The sequence below is a fragment of the Ambystoma mexicanum genome, chromosome 4p, assembly GCF_040938575.1.
Source record: "Ambystoma mexicanum isolate Mex_15411 chromosome 4p, UKY_AmexF1_1, whole genome shotgun sequence".
Taxonomy (NCBI): domain Eukaryota; kingdom Metazoa; phylum Chordata; class Amphibia; order Caudata; family Ambystomatidae; genus Ambystoma; species Ambystoma mexicanum.
This window is the reverse complement of record NC_090927.1, coordinates 354887290-354900701: the sequence shown is the minus strand read 5'-3', so window position 1 is coordinate 354900701 and position 13412 is coordinate 354887290. Positions and strand designations below refer to the sequence as shown.

Sequence of the window (13412 nt, the reverse complement as noted above, 5' to 3'; positions counted from 1 at the left end):
TGTAGTCAAAGAATACATCATGGAATTCATCACCCAGACAGCACCCTTCTTGGTTTATTTTGTTTAACAGTCTCATGTAATTGTGTATGCTGCTAGAGCTAAGGACATCACATCCAGGGGGTTGGTTCAAAAGAGGTCAGATCGCCAAAATGAATTGTCTTTACAAAATACTGACTAACAAAATACAAAGCACTTTCTTTATCTTTCAGAAACAGAATATACAAAGTATGACTTTTTTTTCAAAATATTTCCATAGGCAACGGATTAAAAAGAATTTTAATTATACACATATGCTCACAATTCTGCCTTTAAAAAGACCAGTGGGAAATGTACATAAGGCCGCTTGTAAATGTACATCATTACTGTTACATTGTCATATGTTCAGAGCAAAAAATTGACAATATTTTACAAATTTTCTCTTGGTTTGGAGTAGGCTATTGAAAAAATACAGTACTCTTCTGTACAAAGGAATAACTCGAGCCATATTGAAATGAATGGAAGAAGCATTCGTTTCCACAATAAATGTCTCATTTCAATCCTCTTTCTATGCACATTGTACTGCCAAACTTTTTTATTTTATCCCCAAAAATTCCCTTAACGGGAGATTGAATAGTTATGTTATAAAGAGAAACAAGAACGTTTCCCATTGTAGGTAAAAAGAAAGCGGTTTCATATTTTCAAAGCCATATAAAGATATAATTAAAAGAGAATTTCTTGATTTAAAGAAATAAATGTACATTGTACAACAGTATGTATCGAGCAAACGAGGGTGAGGGAAGGCAGACACATGAATGTACACTAAAATGTAAAAGAAAACTCTTTGAAAAGGGTGTAAAACAAATTACATTTACAGCATCAAGGTTTACAAATGTACATCTGTACAACCAATTTAAGCTTCACTACTAAATTAGCAAGGCTTGTAATAAACACTGAAATAAGATCTGTTTTCAAACTGTAAACTTACACCTATTACCTACATGTATACAATGCATATATTTATAAGAAGCAAAAGAAGGCTAGATATTTAATCATGCTTACAGTAAATGTTGAGTTATCAAAGATATCTTAATGTGGCCCCATTTCTAACTATCGCTACATTTTGCATTTACTGCAAAGAAGCAAAATAAATGCTCAACACTCCTATTCTGCCAGACAATTCTATATGCAAGAAATACAATGAAATGCCCACATTTGCAGCATTACAAAGTGGACTGAAAAGACTTGTTTCCTAGTACTCCATGAACTTTACATATGATGGTACAATCATGATTTTACTCCTGCAGTTTGTAGGCCAATATATTGATGTATGTACATTGAGTTTAAAAACATAGAAACAAAGCTTTTTCTCCCCTTGGGCAATGTTTTGAGCGACCTGAAATTGATGGGGTGTGAAAAACTGAAGCATTCCCCTATGCAACGCTGAATGTTCAAATTTTGATACATTGAAACGTTACAAAATGTGGATATGCAAGCTTGTTTACAGTTTCACAGTGAAACCAATTTTTAAGTCGGTTCCAGGTAGCCCAAATTACAGCCCTTGAGTTGTATTGTTTATATAGTACCAGTCTACTGAGCAATTTATGAATCCAGGTAAATCTCTGCACAGTGCCCTCAAGAAGGCAATGGACGTTAGCCGTACTCTTACTAACTTTCAGTCATGGGGAAAGGAAGACTCTGGGAAGGAGGGACATTTGAACATGTCATGCCCCAGTTTTAAACTGTATACTGTGAACAACCAAAATACAACTTAACTATTTATGTCTAACACACAAGCAAATCATTCGTAATCTAGTATAAAACAGTCCACAGAAAAGGGAACAAAACGAATGTCAGAATTCTATTTACACTTCTACAAACCTGTTGTGCTATACTGTTAGGAGACCTGTCAAACTGTAAGCAAGTGTGTTAAAAGAATACTGCACTTTTCCCTTTAAAAACTACCACTTCTTTTTACAGTGACTTTACAAGGTAAAAATGTACAAAATATGTGACAGCTATATTGATACAATTACATCATATACAGGCATTCTGTGCTTTACACAACAAGACAATCAGATAGGTCTCCCATCAGGGTTGGAGAGATTTCATAACAAATTCTCCAAAAATATACACAAGGACCATAAAAAATTACAAATGGATGAACAGTTAATAAATAGGCTTAAAAAAATTTGAACATTAACAGTTAAGTTGCACTTTTGATCATTCACAATAAAAATGCATATTGATGGGGTTGATCTGAAAGCATCTTATTACAGCATTCCATTTGGTGGTCCCACAATTGGGCCAAGGTCAGCACTGTTTTTCAAATAGTACTTTTCCAACTTTGCCAATATGTGTTTTCCATAGGTGTATTTTCTCAGTGTTGTGATGTGGGGACGAATCTGTAAACAAGAAAATCAACATGGTTAATGCTCTTTAAAGGTCATAATATTAATCTTAAAATAACACTTAAGCATATGCATAAACACCTACATGATTTATGTTTCACCCCCCCTTTGTCTTGATGCTCCTTGAAACACCATTTTTACTGTATATGGCGCATTACAAATAACCAATGAATAAAAAGGAAAACAAGCCATTTCAGGAATCCATTGTTGAACCAGTTTAACTTTCAGGATTCAAATGAATAAATAGCTACAATTGGCACAACATGTATGTAGACTTTGTGAGCATGCACCAACCCCCCCACCCCCCAAGAGTGCAGCTGCATCTATACATTCACCCATGTACACAGCAAAATGTACATCCAAAAGAAGCACAAACATACCTCCAAGTAAAGGCAAGGACATCCAGCCAGCAGAGTTTTATATGTGTGCTGCTGTAGAAGGGGACAAGTCTTTGGCTTTACTGGCGGTGAAAGGTTATGCATGTGTCGCTATTAGTTGATGCATATTTTGCTGCATGTAAGCTCGAATGTACAGCCACTCGCTGCTCTACTGGGCATGGTGTGCATGCCCACTAATCTGCATACACTTTGTGCCAATTGCAGCCTTTTGTGCACAAAAAAGAGAAAGAACATCTCATCCCGGATAGTTTGAAGATTGAGTGCTTAATTAGTTGGTAACAGTAATTATGCTAACTGAAGGTATTCATATTTATATCGCCATAACAATTTTATTTAAGATTTGCGATAACATTCAACAGCCAATATTGGCTTTACATGGTCCACAAATTTAGATTTTAAGGACACTGACAACTCAAAATACAAAATGTTCAATTACAAACCATATTCGTTGGCTTATTAATATAAAGTCATAATATATGTTTTCTTCTCACCTACCCCAATGTGCCCATCGTTTCCAGGTATATCACTTTTCCTTTTGTTACATAAAAGAACCATAATCGTTCTGTACAGAATGGTCCCAAAAAGACTGAGTTTGCAGTTGGAATTCACCAACATCCTAACCAATCTTTTGATGACTACTTTTCTTCCCATTGTCGCTTTAGTCAGCAAAGCCTAGTGCCCGTAGCCGTGTGGGCAACTTCAGTGCATACAGCAACAATCAACTGACGACACTAGAAGAAACTAATTTACTTTATATTCCCTGAAGTCAGTGCACCAGATAAGATTTTGAGTTGCAAGTGTTTTACTCCCTATTAATAATCTATGAGAGTAAAAATGACTTTTCTCTTTTGCAAGAGAGTACAATGTATGCGGCATCCAGCCGACATGTGCAAAACTGTATGGAAATCATTACCATGCAGCAGCTTTCTGCATTGTGACAAAATACACCTTTCATTATTTCTCGAAGGTCTGGCCATTTGATCTCTCCTGTATGCATTTGAATGTTGAAAACACAAAAAAACCTAATTACATAGTAAAGCAAACATTAATTTTATTGTGGGTTTTGAGGTTCGATAGCAGAATTGTCTAACTAATGATATGCCAATGTTTTCAAATAGTGCATAGAGGCAAGGACTCCACACTAAAATCTATACCTAAACTCATGGTCAAATGGTTATTTATATAGCGCTTTTGGCAAAACGCTGTACATAGAACAGATTTATCACAATAATCACCAAACTGAAGTTGATGCTCCATTATAGACCTCGAAATGCAAGGCTGAGTTGGCCTTGCCGGGATTTGAACCCACAGATCACCGCAACAACCGCTCATCCAGCTGAGCTATCTCATATCCAGCTGAGCTATCTCATTGGCTAACGTCCTTCAGAGGTCGGTAAAATGAGTATCGACTGAGGTATAATAATCACAGTGCCTAGATATTGGATGAACCATGTATGTATGAAGCGGTACATAAAGTTAAATACCTATCTGGATGGTCAAAGGGACAGGTTTTGCTGAGTTTCTATTTCAACTACAAATGTAACTTTAATTTGTTTCTGAACAGCACTTGCATTTCCTGGAGAGTCAGGTTTTGGATGTTTTAATTGTAGTCTTGAAGATTTGAGAGGCTATAACACCTGTGATTGGTGTAATAACAATCACTCACCCTTGAGCAAATACTCTGCTGCCACTGACCATTTATAGTAATGTATCCCATTGAATGCAAGGTTGAATGGATGTAAATTAGACCGTGCATACTCATCATTTTACACACCGTTTTTATAACTGGAGTGTAAATCTAATTATCAGTAAATGTAAAAATGATCTGCCTCTGCATGATTATACAGACAGCACAGGAACTCTGAAAAATACAATTGCCCAATTCTGGTTTGCTTTCACTGGGGGGAAAAAAGGATAATTTGCCACAAAAGATTAAGTCTCAATTCCAACCTAGTTTTCCATCTTATTAATTATACAATCCTAAAATACTAATAAAATAAGTATGTACAGCGCTTCCGTTTGCTCCATGCGCATCTACACAGCACAGCAGAAGCTGAACGAAAATAAACCATTCCTTTCATCACAGTGTGCAGTTTCTTTTTTTGAAAGGCTTCAGAGAAATACATTCTGTTTCAGAGGCTTTTCTCCATGGCTTGCAATAACATCCATGTAGATAAAAATCAAAAGCAGCCTTGGCACTGCCCTCGTCTATAAACCTGTGAGTAAATGTACACAGAAAAATAATAAGCTGTGTATTTGCAAAATATTGATGCGTAAAAAGGCCTGGTACGGACCTTATCTGGAGGCGTGCCTGAAGTGCTTTCAAGATTTTTTCATTGTAAGAATCTGCCACACTTTATTTAACCACATGTTAACATCCGGTGGTTCTCTCTTCCCCGATTGTCTTAGGTCACACCATTTTGCTGATAGTAATAATATGAAGAGCAAGGTGTTTGGATTTCTTCCACCCTTCTCTTCTGGTGTTCCCAATTCTACGACTAATGAACCATCTAGCATGGGAATTCTGGCTAGTTTTCCAAATATAGATCCTATTTACAGCCAGAAGTCGTACAGTTGTGGGATCCCTGATATAATATGATTTTATCACCGAGTCAGGTCAGTCAGCATGAATATAACATCATCCGCAAGCATGCAAATTCTAGATCAAGAGGGTTCCATGGGTGAAAGATTGTGCATAATCGCTCATTCTGCCATTTGCTGCAAACGATTCCACTTCCAAAGCAAAGAATAATGGGTAAAGCGGGCACACCTGTTTGGTCCCTCTTGCTATTGGGAAGGAATACAAGAGCTCATTTTACCTAACTTCTTGCTCTTAAGATGTTTAGAAGAATCATCTTACAAAATGTTTCCCCAAAAGCAAACTTGTTCAACACTAGCTCTACATACTTCCAATCACTGCGGTCAAAGGTCTTTACAGCATCCAAAATGAAATTGGGCATTTCCAGCGGGTGGTTTTGTCTACATTATGGATGACTCTTCCAACGTTGTTGAAACAGATTCCATTTAAAATGAAATCTGATTGATCTAGGGCAGGAGCCTGCAACCTTTGGCTATCCAGATGTTCTGGACTAAAACACCCATGAGTCCCAGCTAGCAAAATCAATGGCAAGGGATCATCAGAGTCGTAGTTCGAAACATCTGGAGAGGGCCAAGTCATAAGTGGCGCTAAATACCTCAACATATGTTTTATAACAATAAGAAGTAAACCCTTCGGGACCCGGACTCTAGATTGAGCTGGGGAAATGGTGCTTATGGTCTCTTCCACTTTTAAAGGGTCTTCAAATTGTGCCTTTTGTGTCTCTGTTATGCTAGGCAGTATCAACTTTTCTATGTTATAGTCTTGTTCCTTACATCATCAGGAGAGTTGTTGGAAGAATGAGCAGAATTGCTCTCTCTTCTCTCAAGTTGTATCATCTCTCTCCTGACCACTGGGATGAAAGTACGGGCAACACACCCTCCGGCTAAATTTGACAGGATATGACCCTGTCTGTTACCATGCTCATTAAAGTATCTGTTTGCGCATAGTAGTATTCCTTCAGCTCCGTTAGTCGTGAGGTAAGCTGACATCTCGCCTTTGCACTGTAGGATTTCAACTCTTGCTGCATGTGTCAATTTTCGAGGAGTCCAAATTCTTCATGACATTGTGCCCCTATAGTGTTTTATGCTCACCTAGATTCTGCAGATACTTTAATAAGCTCTACTTTTATAACAGCTTTCATGGTATGCCACTTTGATTGTAACGATACCCCTAGGGAGTCATTTTCTTCGCAATATTTTCCCATGGCTTCCTTTATAGGTTCTATATTAAGCGTGTCTCACAAAAGGCATTCCTGTGATGCTGGAAATGCATTGGAGGTACAGGGTCTCCGTACCCTTGTCCATTATTGTCTTATCATGTATGTTCTGTCTTGTTTTCCACACAGGAGTTCATGTGGGACTCCTAGCAGTGAGGCTCTTCCTCTTTTTGGTTTGGTGAATAGACCCTTGGGATACCCCTTATGGTATTCATGGGTGGGAGTACAACCCTGTATCCCTAGTGTAGGTTTTTGGGCACCAGTGTGTGGCCCACAGAGCAGGGTATGGGCTGGTGGCAGCTCCATGCTGAATTTGACAGGTGCTCAGAGTAGCTTCCATTTTGGGATACCCAGGCCCTGCCATTAGAATCAGTTGATTTCTGGTATGAAACAAGATGGCCCATGTGGCCTCTTGCTTTCTATTGCCCGTTACCTTGTTTTTCCTAAAGTCCTGAGAAACTCTGACTCTGTCTCGTCCCCCTGACTGGCTGTTGGGTGGAAGTTCCATATATTGTAGTGTGGGGAAGTCCAGGCTAGACTGGCTGGAGCCTTCCCAATGACTGTATGTTGTGGGTACGCCCGTCGGGTGGGACCTAGGTGAATGGAGTGGGTGACGAATACGCATTTCATGTTGTGGGTGTCTAGTATCTGGTGGTTGACACAATGACTGAGACAGCCCTGACCGAAACTGGCATGAATGCAGTGTGGAGTGCTGAAAGGCTGAGTGCTTGTCCGAATCCACATTCCGTATTGTGAGTGTCTGGGTGGAGAAGAATGACCTGAATGCACTGTGAGCCTGATTGGCTGCCTGACTGCCTGAATGCCCTTCTGAATGATTGGTTGCCTGAGTGTGACCCAGCAGAGTGAATGGGAGATCAGCTGTATATCTGGGGGCCTGTCACTGCTAGGAAAGGTTCAGAAGCCGAAGTCGAATGTGATGCTTAACCTTGAAGCCCACTGGAAGAAGAACTGCTGCTGCTGTCCTTCGCTAATCTGAAAGCTGCGTGACTGTCAAGGAACTGATCCAAGAGGGGCCCTGGCTAGGAGACCTCTTCCCAATCTACGAGGGACCATCGTGCACCAGCTGATCTTTACCAATGTTCCCTGAACGTCAGACCCTCGAAAGGCTGCCGACTGAAGATGGGGACCGCCACGTGATCACAAAGAGAAGTGCCCGGACATTGAAGACCATCACCGCCGACTGTCGACCGGAGCCGCAGTGCTCCATTGCCTAAGAACATTGAAACAAGGACTCCCTTGCTCATCCTCGTCGCCCGCTTTTGTCCTGCTGGAGAAAGTCAAGGCCGCCGACGACCGAGGAGAATTCGCCGGTGGGTTTCCCGCCACCCGAAGACCACAGAGACGCCGGCGACTCGACGCCCTTGCTGAGCCAAAGTTCTTCATTAACTCTTTTGCAGCAACGAACACTCGTCATTGAGGTACCACGCATGCCTCAGCTTGCAGGACGCTTTCGACCGATCGTCAATGAGCACCGCAAGAACCAAAACTGCTGCCATAACAGTGTTCACCCTTTTCTTCCCCTACTCTCCACAACCCGTGGCTCCTGCCTTAAAAAGGAGGTGCCCTCAAGGGCCCGTTAACGACTCACCGAAGAACTCTACGAAATCAGGTACTTTGGGGTCGTAGAACCTTTACAAAGACTCGAGACTTTAATGGCATAATTGAACTGGGCTTGTCAAATACGCTTTATTTACAGGTTGCCCACGTGGGGGGATCCTCGCACAGAACCGTCTCATGGTAGTGGGATAGACTGTTCTGCCACTGCTTGCTTTAACCTGCTTTCTTTCTGTGTCTATCGTTGATTCATCTTACAACCTGATTCGTATACTATTTGGGGTGTTTAGCCGTGGTCGCATTTTAAAGGATTCGATAGTTAAGAGTGGTACCACGTAGACCTGTATCTATTTGCCATTATAGTATTACCAGAGTACAAAGTGTGTTATTGTGATTGTTTATAGAACGTGAACCTTATTTATATAAAGACTGTTTTCACTAAGAGTGTGTGGACATTACTTTGTGGGTGCTTGGGGACTACACTGTACTTAAGAACCAGCCCGCATCACCTCCTGAGAGCTTAAGCCTGGACTGCTCGCCCATAGCTACCGCATGGAGAATCTTAGCTGGGGTGCTCTGTGCCTCTCATCTGGCACATAGAGAGGAGTTGAGATGCCCCCCTCCGGTGCTTTACAATTCCTCCAGGTGCAAAATTCCTTTTTCTCTTCTCCGCCCACTTACCTCCCAATTTAATTTAATTAGGGCATGGTCTGATAATGAAATTGCACCGGTCTCTATTCTAGTGATTGTTTTTAGAAGAACAGGAGAGATCAAGAAAGTCGATCTGGGAATAGGCTCTATGCACATGTAAATAAAATGCGTATCCTGCATCAGCCACTTAGCTATTGCCCTAGGAGTCGACCAATCCGAACTTCTGGAAGAATTACTTCAGTTGGCAAGACTTTGCACTAGTACATCCATAAACTGATGGGGAGGATCTCTTGCATCGGGTCCACTACTAGGCTAAAGTCAGCTGTACACATAATCACCCCCTCAGCCTTTTGCTCAAGACTACCTTGAAACCCAAGCAGGAACTATTCCTGACCTTGATTAGGGGCATATACAGTGGCTAATGTCAAAGGGGTCATGCCTTTTGTGCCAACTAAAAGTCCACCCTTTTTATCTTTAACCCCTTAAGTGTCATGAACGAGGTATCTCATCCTTGGAATAACCTCCCTGTTGCCAAGGACGAGATACATCATCCTTTTAGGCACTCTGTTTTGTGCGATCCCTGCAAAGCACAAAACTGTAATCCAACCCCAGCACCCTTCTCCCTCTCCCTCGATCTCTGGCTGTATTTAAAGCCGGAGATCACGGGAGGTGTCGCTGGAAAGGGGAGATTCTCCCCTTTCAAACGACACCTTTTGTTTAAGCATTGCTGGCCGTGGATCGGACGCAGAACGCTTGATCCGTGGCGAGCAATGCCACTGGACCAGCAGGGATGCGTTTTCAACGCAGGTAGAGGGGGGAGCTGCTTACTAGGTAAGCGGCCTACTCCCCCTCAAGGCCCCAAAGCATGGGACCACACGTATGGAGACCCCTGGGGGCAGATGGGTGATCATCTGCCCCCAGGGGTGGGAACATTTGAAAAAATAAATAAAAGAAATGATACGAACGAAATGGGGAGGGGCTGGGGGCCCACTAGCCACCACAGATTTTTTTGGGACATTAAAGGGTGGTGACCCTCTCCCTCCCACCCCAAGTGGAAAGGGGGGCACCCCTTGTAGCCCTCCCTGGGGGCAGATTTCTGCCCCCAGGGAGGAGTACATGAGGTGGGCGCCCATCCAATTGGGGGGGGGCACCAGGAAAGTGTGGGTAGGCCCCCCAAAGGATGGGGCCTGCAGGTTAGGGTTCGCATTTTAGGGGGGGCTGTGGGGCACCCCAAAGCGCTGAGGAATTTTATAATAGGAAGGGGCAGTTGCCCTCCCCCACCCCACCCAAAATGGATTGGGGGCCATGTCATGCAGCCCTCCCTGGGGCCAGGCACCTGACCCCAGGGGGGAGTGCATGACAGGCCCCATCCCCTTATCTGCCCCACAAGGAGGGCTACATGAGATGGCCCGCCCCTCCATTTGGGGTGGCAGTGGAGAGGTGCACCCCCCTTTACATTACACATTTCCCCGCCGGTTTAGAGTGTCTCTCAGCCCTCCCTAAAGTGCAGCCTACCATTTTCAATTTTTTTCTTTTTTTACCCAACTTCCCTTGGCACAGATGGGCACATTAGTGTGCCAATCTGGCCGAGGGTGCCCAAAACCTACTGCCCAATGCATTTGCGGGGGCCAGTATGGGTGGTTTGGTATTTGGATTGGCTGACAATTTATGTTTTGTTTCCCTTTACAGGTCTTGAGCAGTTCAAGTTTCTTCCTTGTTATGTACGTATGGAATTTTGGTTATTTCAACATTGTATAATACGTGGAGGGCAGATTGCTACTGGGGTGGATGGGAACTGGGCCTGTAGTGTTGATGGTGTGAACGGGAGTTGGTGCTCTAGGGAGGTATTGGGGTGGCCAGGGACACACTTGCTGGGGTAGCGCACAAATTGCCCCCCAGTCCAGCTGAACAGTGCTGTTCCCCTGGGAGGGCAGTTTGCCACTTACCCATCTGTACAAGGTATTTTTTGTGCTGGTGGTTGCCATACGCCCATTGGTCTTATTCCCATTTCCTACCAGTGTGCAGTCCAGCCTTTCGTGGTGGTAGATGACTGGGATGTGCCATGTATCTGGTGGAAGGAATCGAAACGTTTGCAGATAGCTGGCAGACAGTTTGGATGTGTTATTGGTAGGCTTATTACTGAATGTAATTCTTTTTTGTTTCCTTTGCAGTTGTGGCTACTGGAAAGCTTTCGCTGACTTATGCAAGCACTACATATATTACTTTTGTTGATAGCCATGGTAATGTGGGGGTGGGTGGGTACTGTGTTGGGAGGAACTGTGGCTGCAGTGTCAGTGTTATGGGTGAGAATGGTTAGTGGGGAGGTCCTGGGGGCAGTGATGAGTGCGCCTTGCATTGAGGAAGGTGGCTGCTGTGCAGAAAAAAAAGTTTGGTAAACAATTAGCAGCAATTAGCAGGTCATTTCTTCTGAGCATGTAATGCACACTTGGTACAGCGCTCATTCCTTTTATAGCAACGGTCACCATTTCGGTGGTCCAATTCCAGCAGTCCCAGTGAGCCCTGCCACGGTCCCCATCCTTTTGCAGGGGGCAAAGCTGTAACGCAGGTAAGCTAGAGGGGCAGGACAGTCAAGGGGTAATGTCACGAGTCTTGGGCGCATGTCTCCCATGTGGGTGTTTTGTCCCCAAAGGTCAGCAGTGGGTGCAGGGTGCCCCTGGAGGGGAAAGCTGTAGCGCTGGCCAGGCGGAAATGTAGGATGGTTGGGGTTGATGTGTGTGACCTTGCCTGCCTCTCTGCCTTGTTAGTCGAGTGCCCCCAAGTTCACCAGTGGTCCTGGAACTGTGGCCGAAGCTCTCACAATGAAACTGTCCAAAGTTGCATCCATTTCTGATGAATGGTGCACATTCTGTCAAGGTGCCTATATTCAGAGAGCATACAAAGCACACTTGCTGTGGAGTTCATTTCCTCTGTCAGAATAATTACCCTGCCAGTGCAATCGGTGGCCCAGAGGAGCAGAAACCTTCACTGATTACAACTGCACCAGCACAACTGTGTCATTGGCACAACGTGACATACTGTGTTCTTCATCCCGTTCCCCCGAAAAGAATGTGCCAATTACGTATCGACCTACTGTTATCTCACATGAGAGGTGCATTTCAGAATGGGGGAAGTGTGTGTCTGGGATTGTTGCAAGAGCCATGTGTTGAAGCAATTGTTGTGCAAATTAGTAAACTGTATGTCTGGCCATATTCATGGGGGTTTTCAGGTTTCCATTTCCTAGTGAGGATGAGGGTTGTGTGGATTTCGGCCACTCTTTCATCCAAAGGGCTGCATGACTTTTCCGAGGGACAACCACACCTGGGCCTCGAAAGAATGACCTCACGGTGCATTGGTTTGGTGTCGGCAGGATACGCCTTCACCAGCTCAGAGGAGCCATCAGCGATGCCCAGGAAAAAGATGTCACCCCGCCACCCCCCCGACCTTATGGTGGTGCACCTGGGAGGAAATGTTTTGGCGTCTGTGGGACGGAAGGGGGTACAGGAGCAGCTCATGCTGGAACTGGAATGGATTGCACAGAGGTTTCTAAATACTCTGGTGGCCTGGTCCCAGATGATTCCCAGGAGGGATTTGAGAACTCCAGGGAATGCAAGGGCAATCAACTCCTCGGTGAGGAAACTCAATGGGGAGCTCACAAGACTGACAAAGGGCAATGACAGAATTCGGACTATTCACCACGACTTCATCAAAGGTGAAGTGATGTTTCACAGACGGGGTGCACCTTTCGAAAAGAGGCATGGAGATGTTCATTGATGACATTTTGACTTTTGCCCAGACGTTATGTTGCTGGGGGAGCCCAGTAACTGATGGACTTACTGGATTGTGTGAAATGCTAATAAAAATGTAAGTATGTTGACAGTGAGACTCCCACTTCCTAGCTATTGTTTGTGTTCATGGCATGTCAATGTACCCAGTATGTCGGTGCTGCTTATTTCTTTGCTACCCATCACCACTTGCATCAGCCTAATTGCAAATTGCCAGCAATTGTCTGAAAGGGCCTGCAATGTACTTTTCTTATCTTCCCTGTCTGCGTCTTGATTGCCTCTGGCTTTTCAACTCACCCAATCATTAATATGTTGATTGGTTGCTTCTCACCTCCATTTCCCATCCACCAGCAACCCCTGAAGGAGGGCATGGTGCAACGCACGTTGGCTGTTTCTGATTTGGTAGTGTGGGCGCAATCCTCGTCCCCACACTTGTATTTGTGTAATGTATAGTGTAAGAGGACATCGTACTTAGCTTTTTTGTGGTCTTTGTTTTAGGTGCAACTGTTTTGTAGCTGTCTACCCACATGTAGGTAAGCAGTCAGCTGGTCCTTAGCATTTCACGTGAGTGTTTGCAAAATAGTACTCTGTTTTTTGTAGCATGCAGAGAGTACGTCATATTGCAGAGGGCTGCTTCAGTTTGCGAGCAAAGTCTGGACCTTTTGGCGTACTTGTGTGGTGTAGGTTTGTGGCACTGAATACCACTTACTCTGCTACGTTCCATACTTTGAGAAGCACACATACTTATTCTTTCAGTCTTCATCTGGTCTTTGGGCAGTGAAGGGTTCCATAGCCACAGTACTC

At 43.7% G+C, this 13412-nt stretch overlaps 1 protein-coding gene across 7 annotated transcripts in view; it reads right to left on the bottom strand.

The window, feature by feature from the left end:
• Positions 1–258: 258 nt before the first annotated feature.
• Positions 259–13412, bottom strand: part of PUM2 (pumilio RNA binding family member 2) — a 2101998-nt gene continuing 2088844 nt past the window's right edge. For 5 of the 7 annotated variants that reach the window (XM_069605906.1, XM_069605905.1, XM_069605902.1 and 2 more), the window contains one exon: positions 2109–2381. In XM_069605906.1, the coding sequence (XP_069462007.1) occupies positions 2250–2381 (132 nt within the window). In that variant the 3' untranslated portion in view covers positions 2109–2249. Of the gene's footprint in view, positions 2382–13412 lie in introns of all 7 variants that reach the window. The other 2 variants (XM_069605904.1, XM_069605907.1) reach the window with 1 other exon arrangement.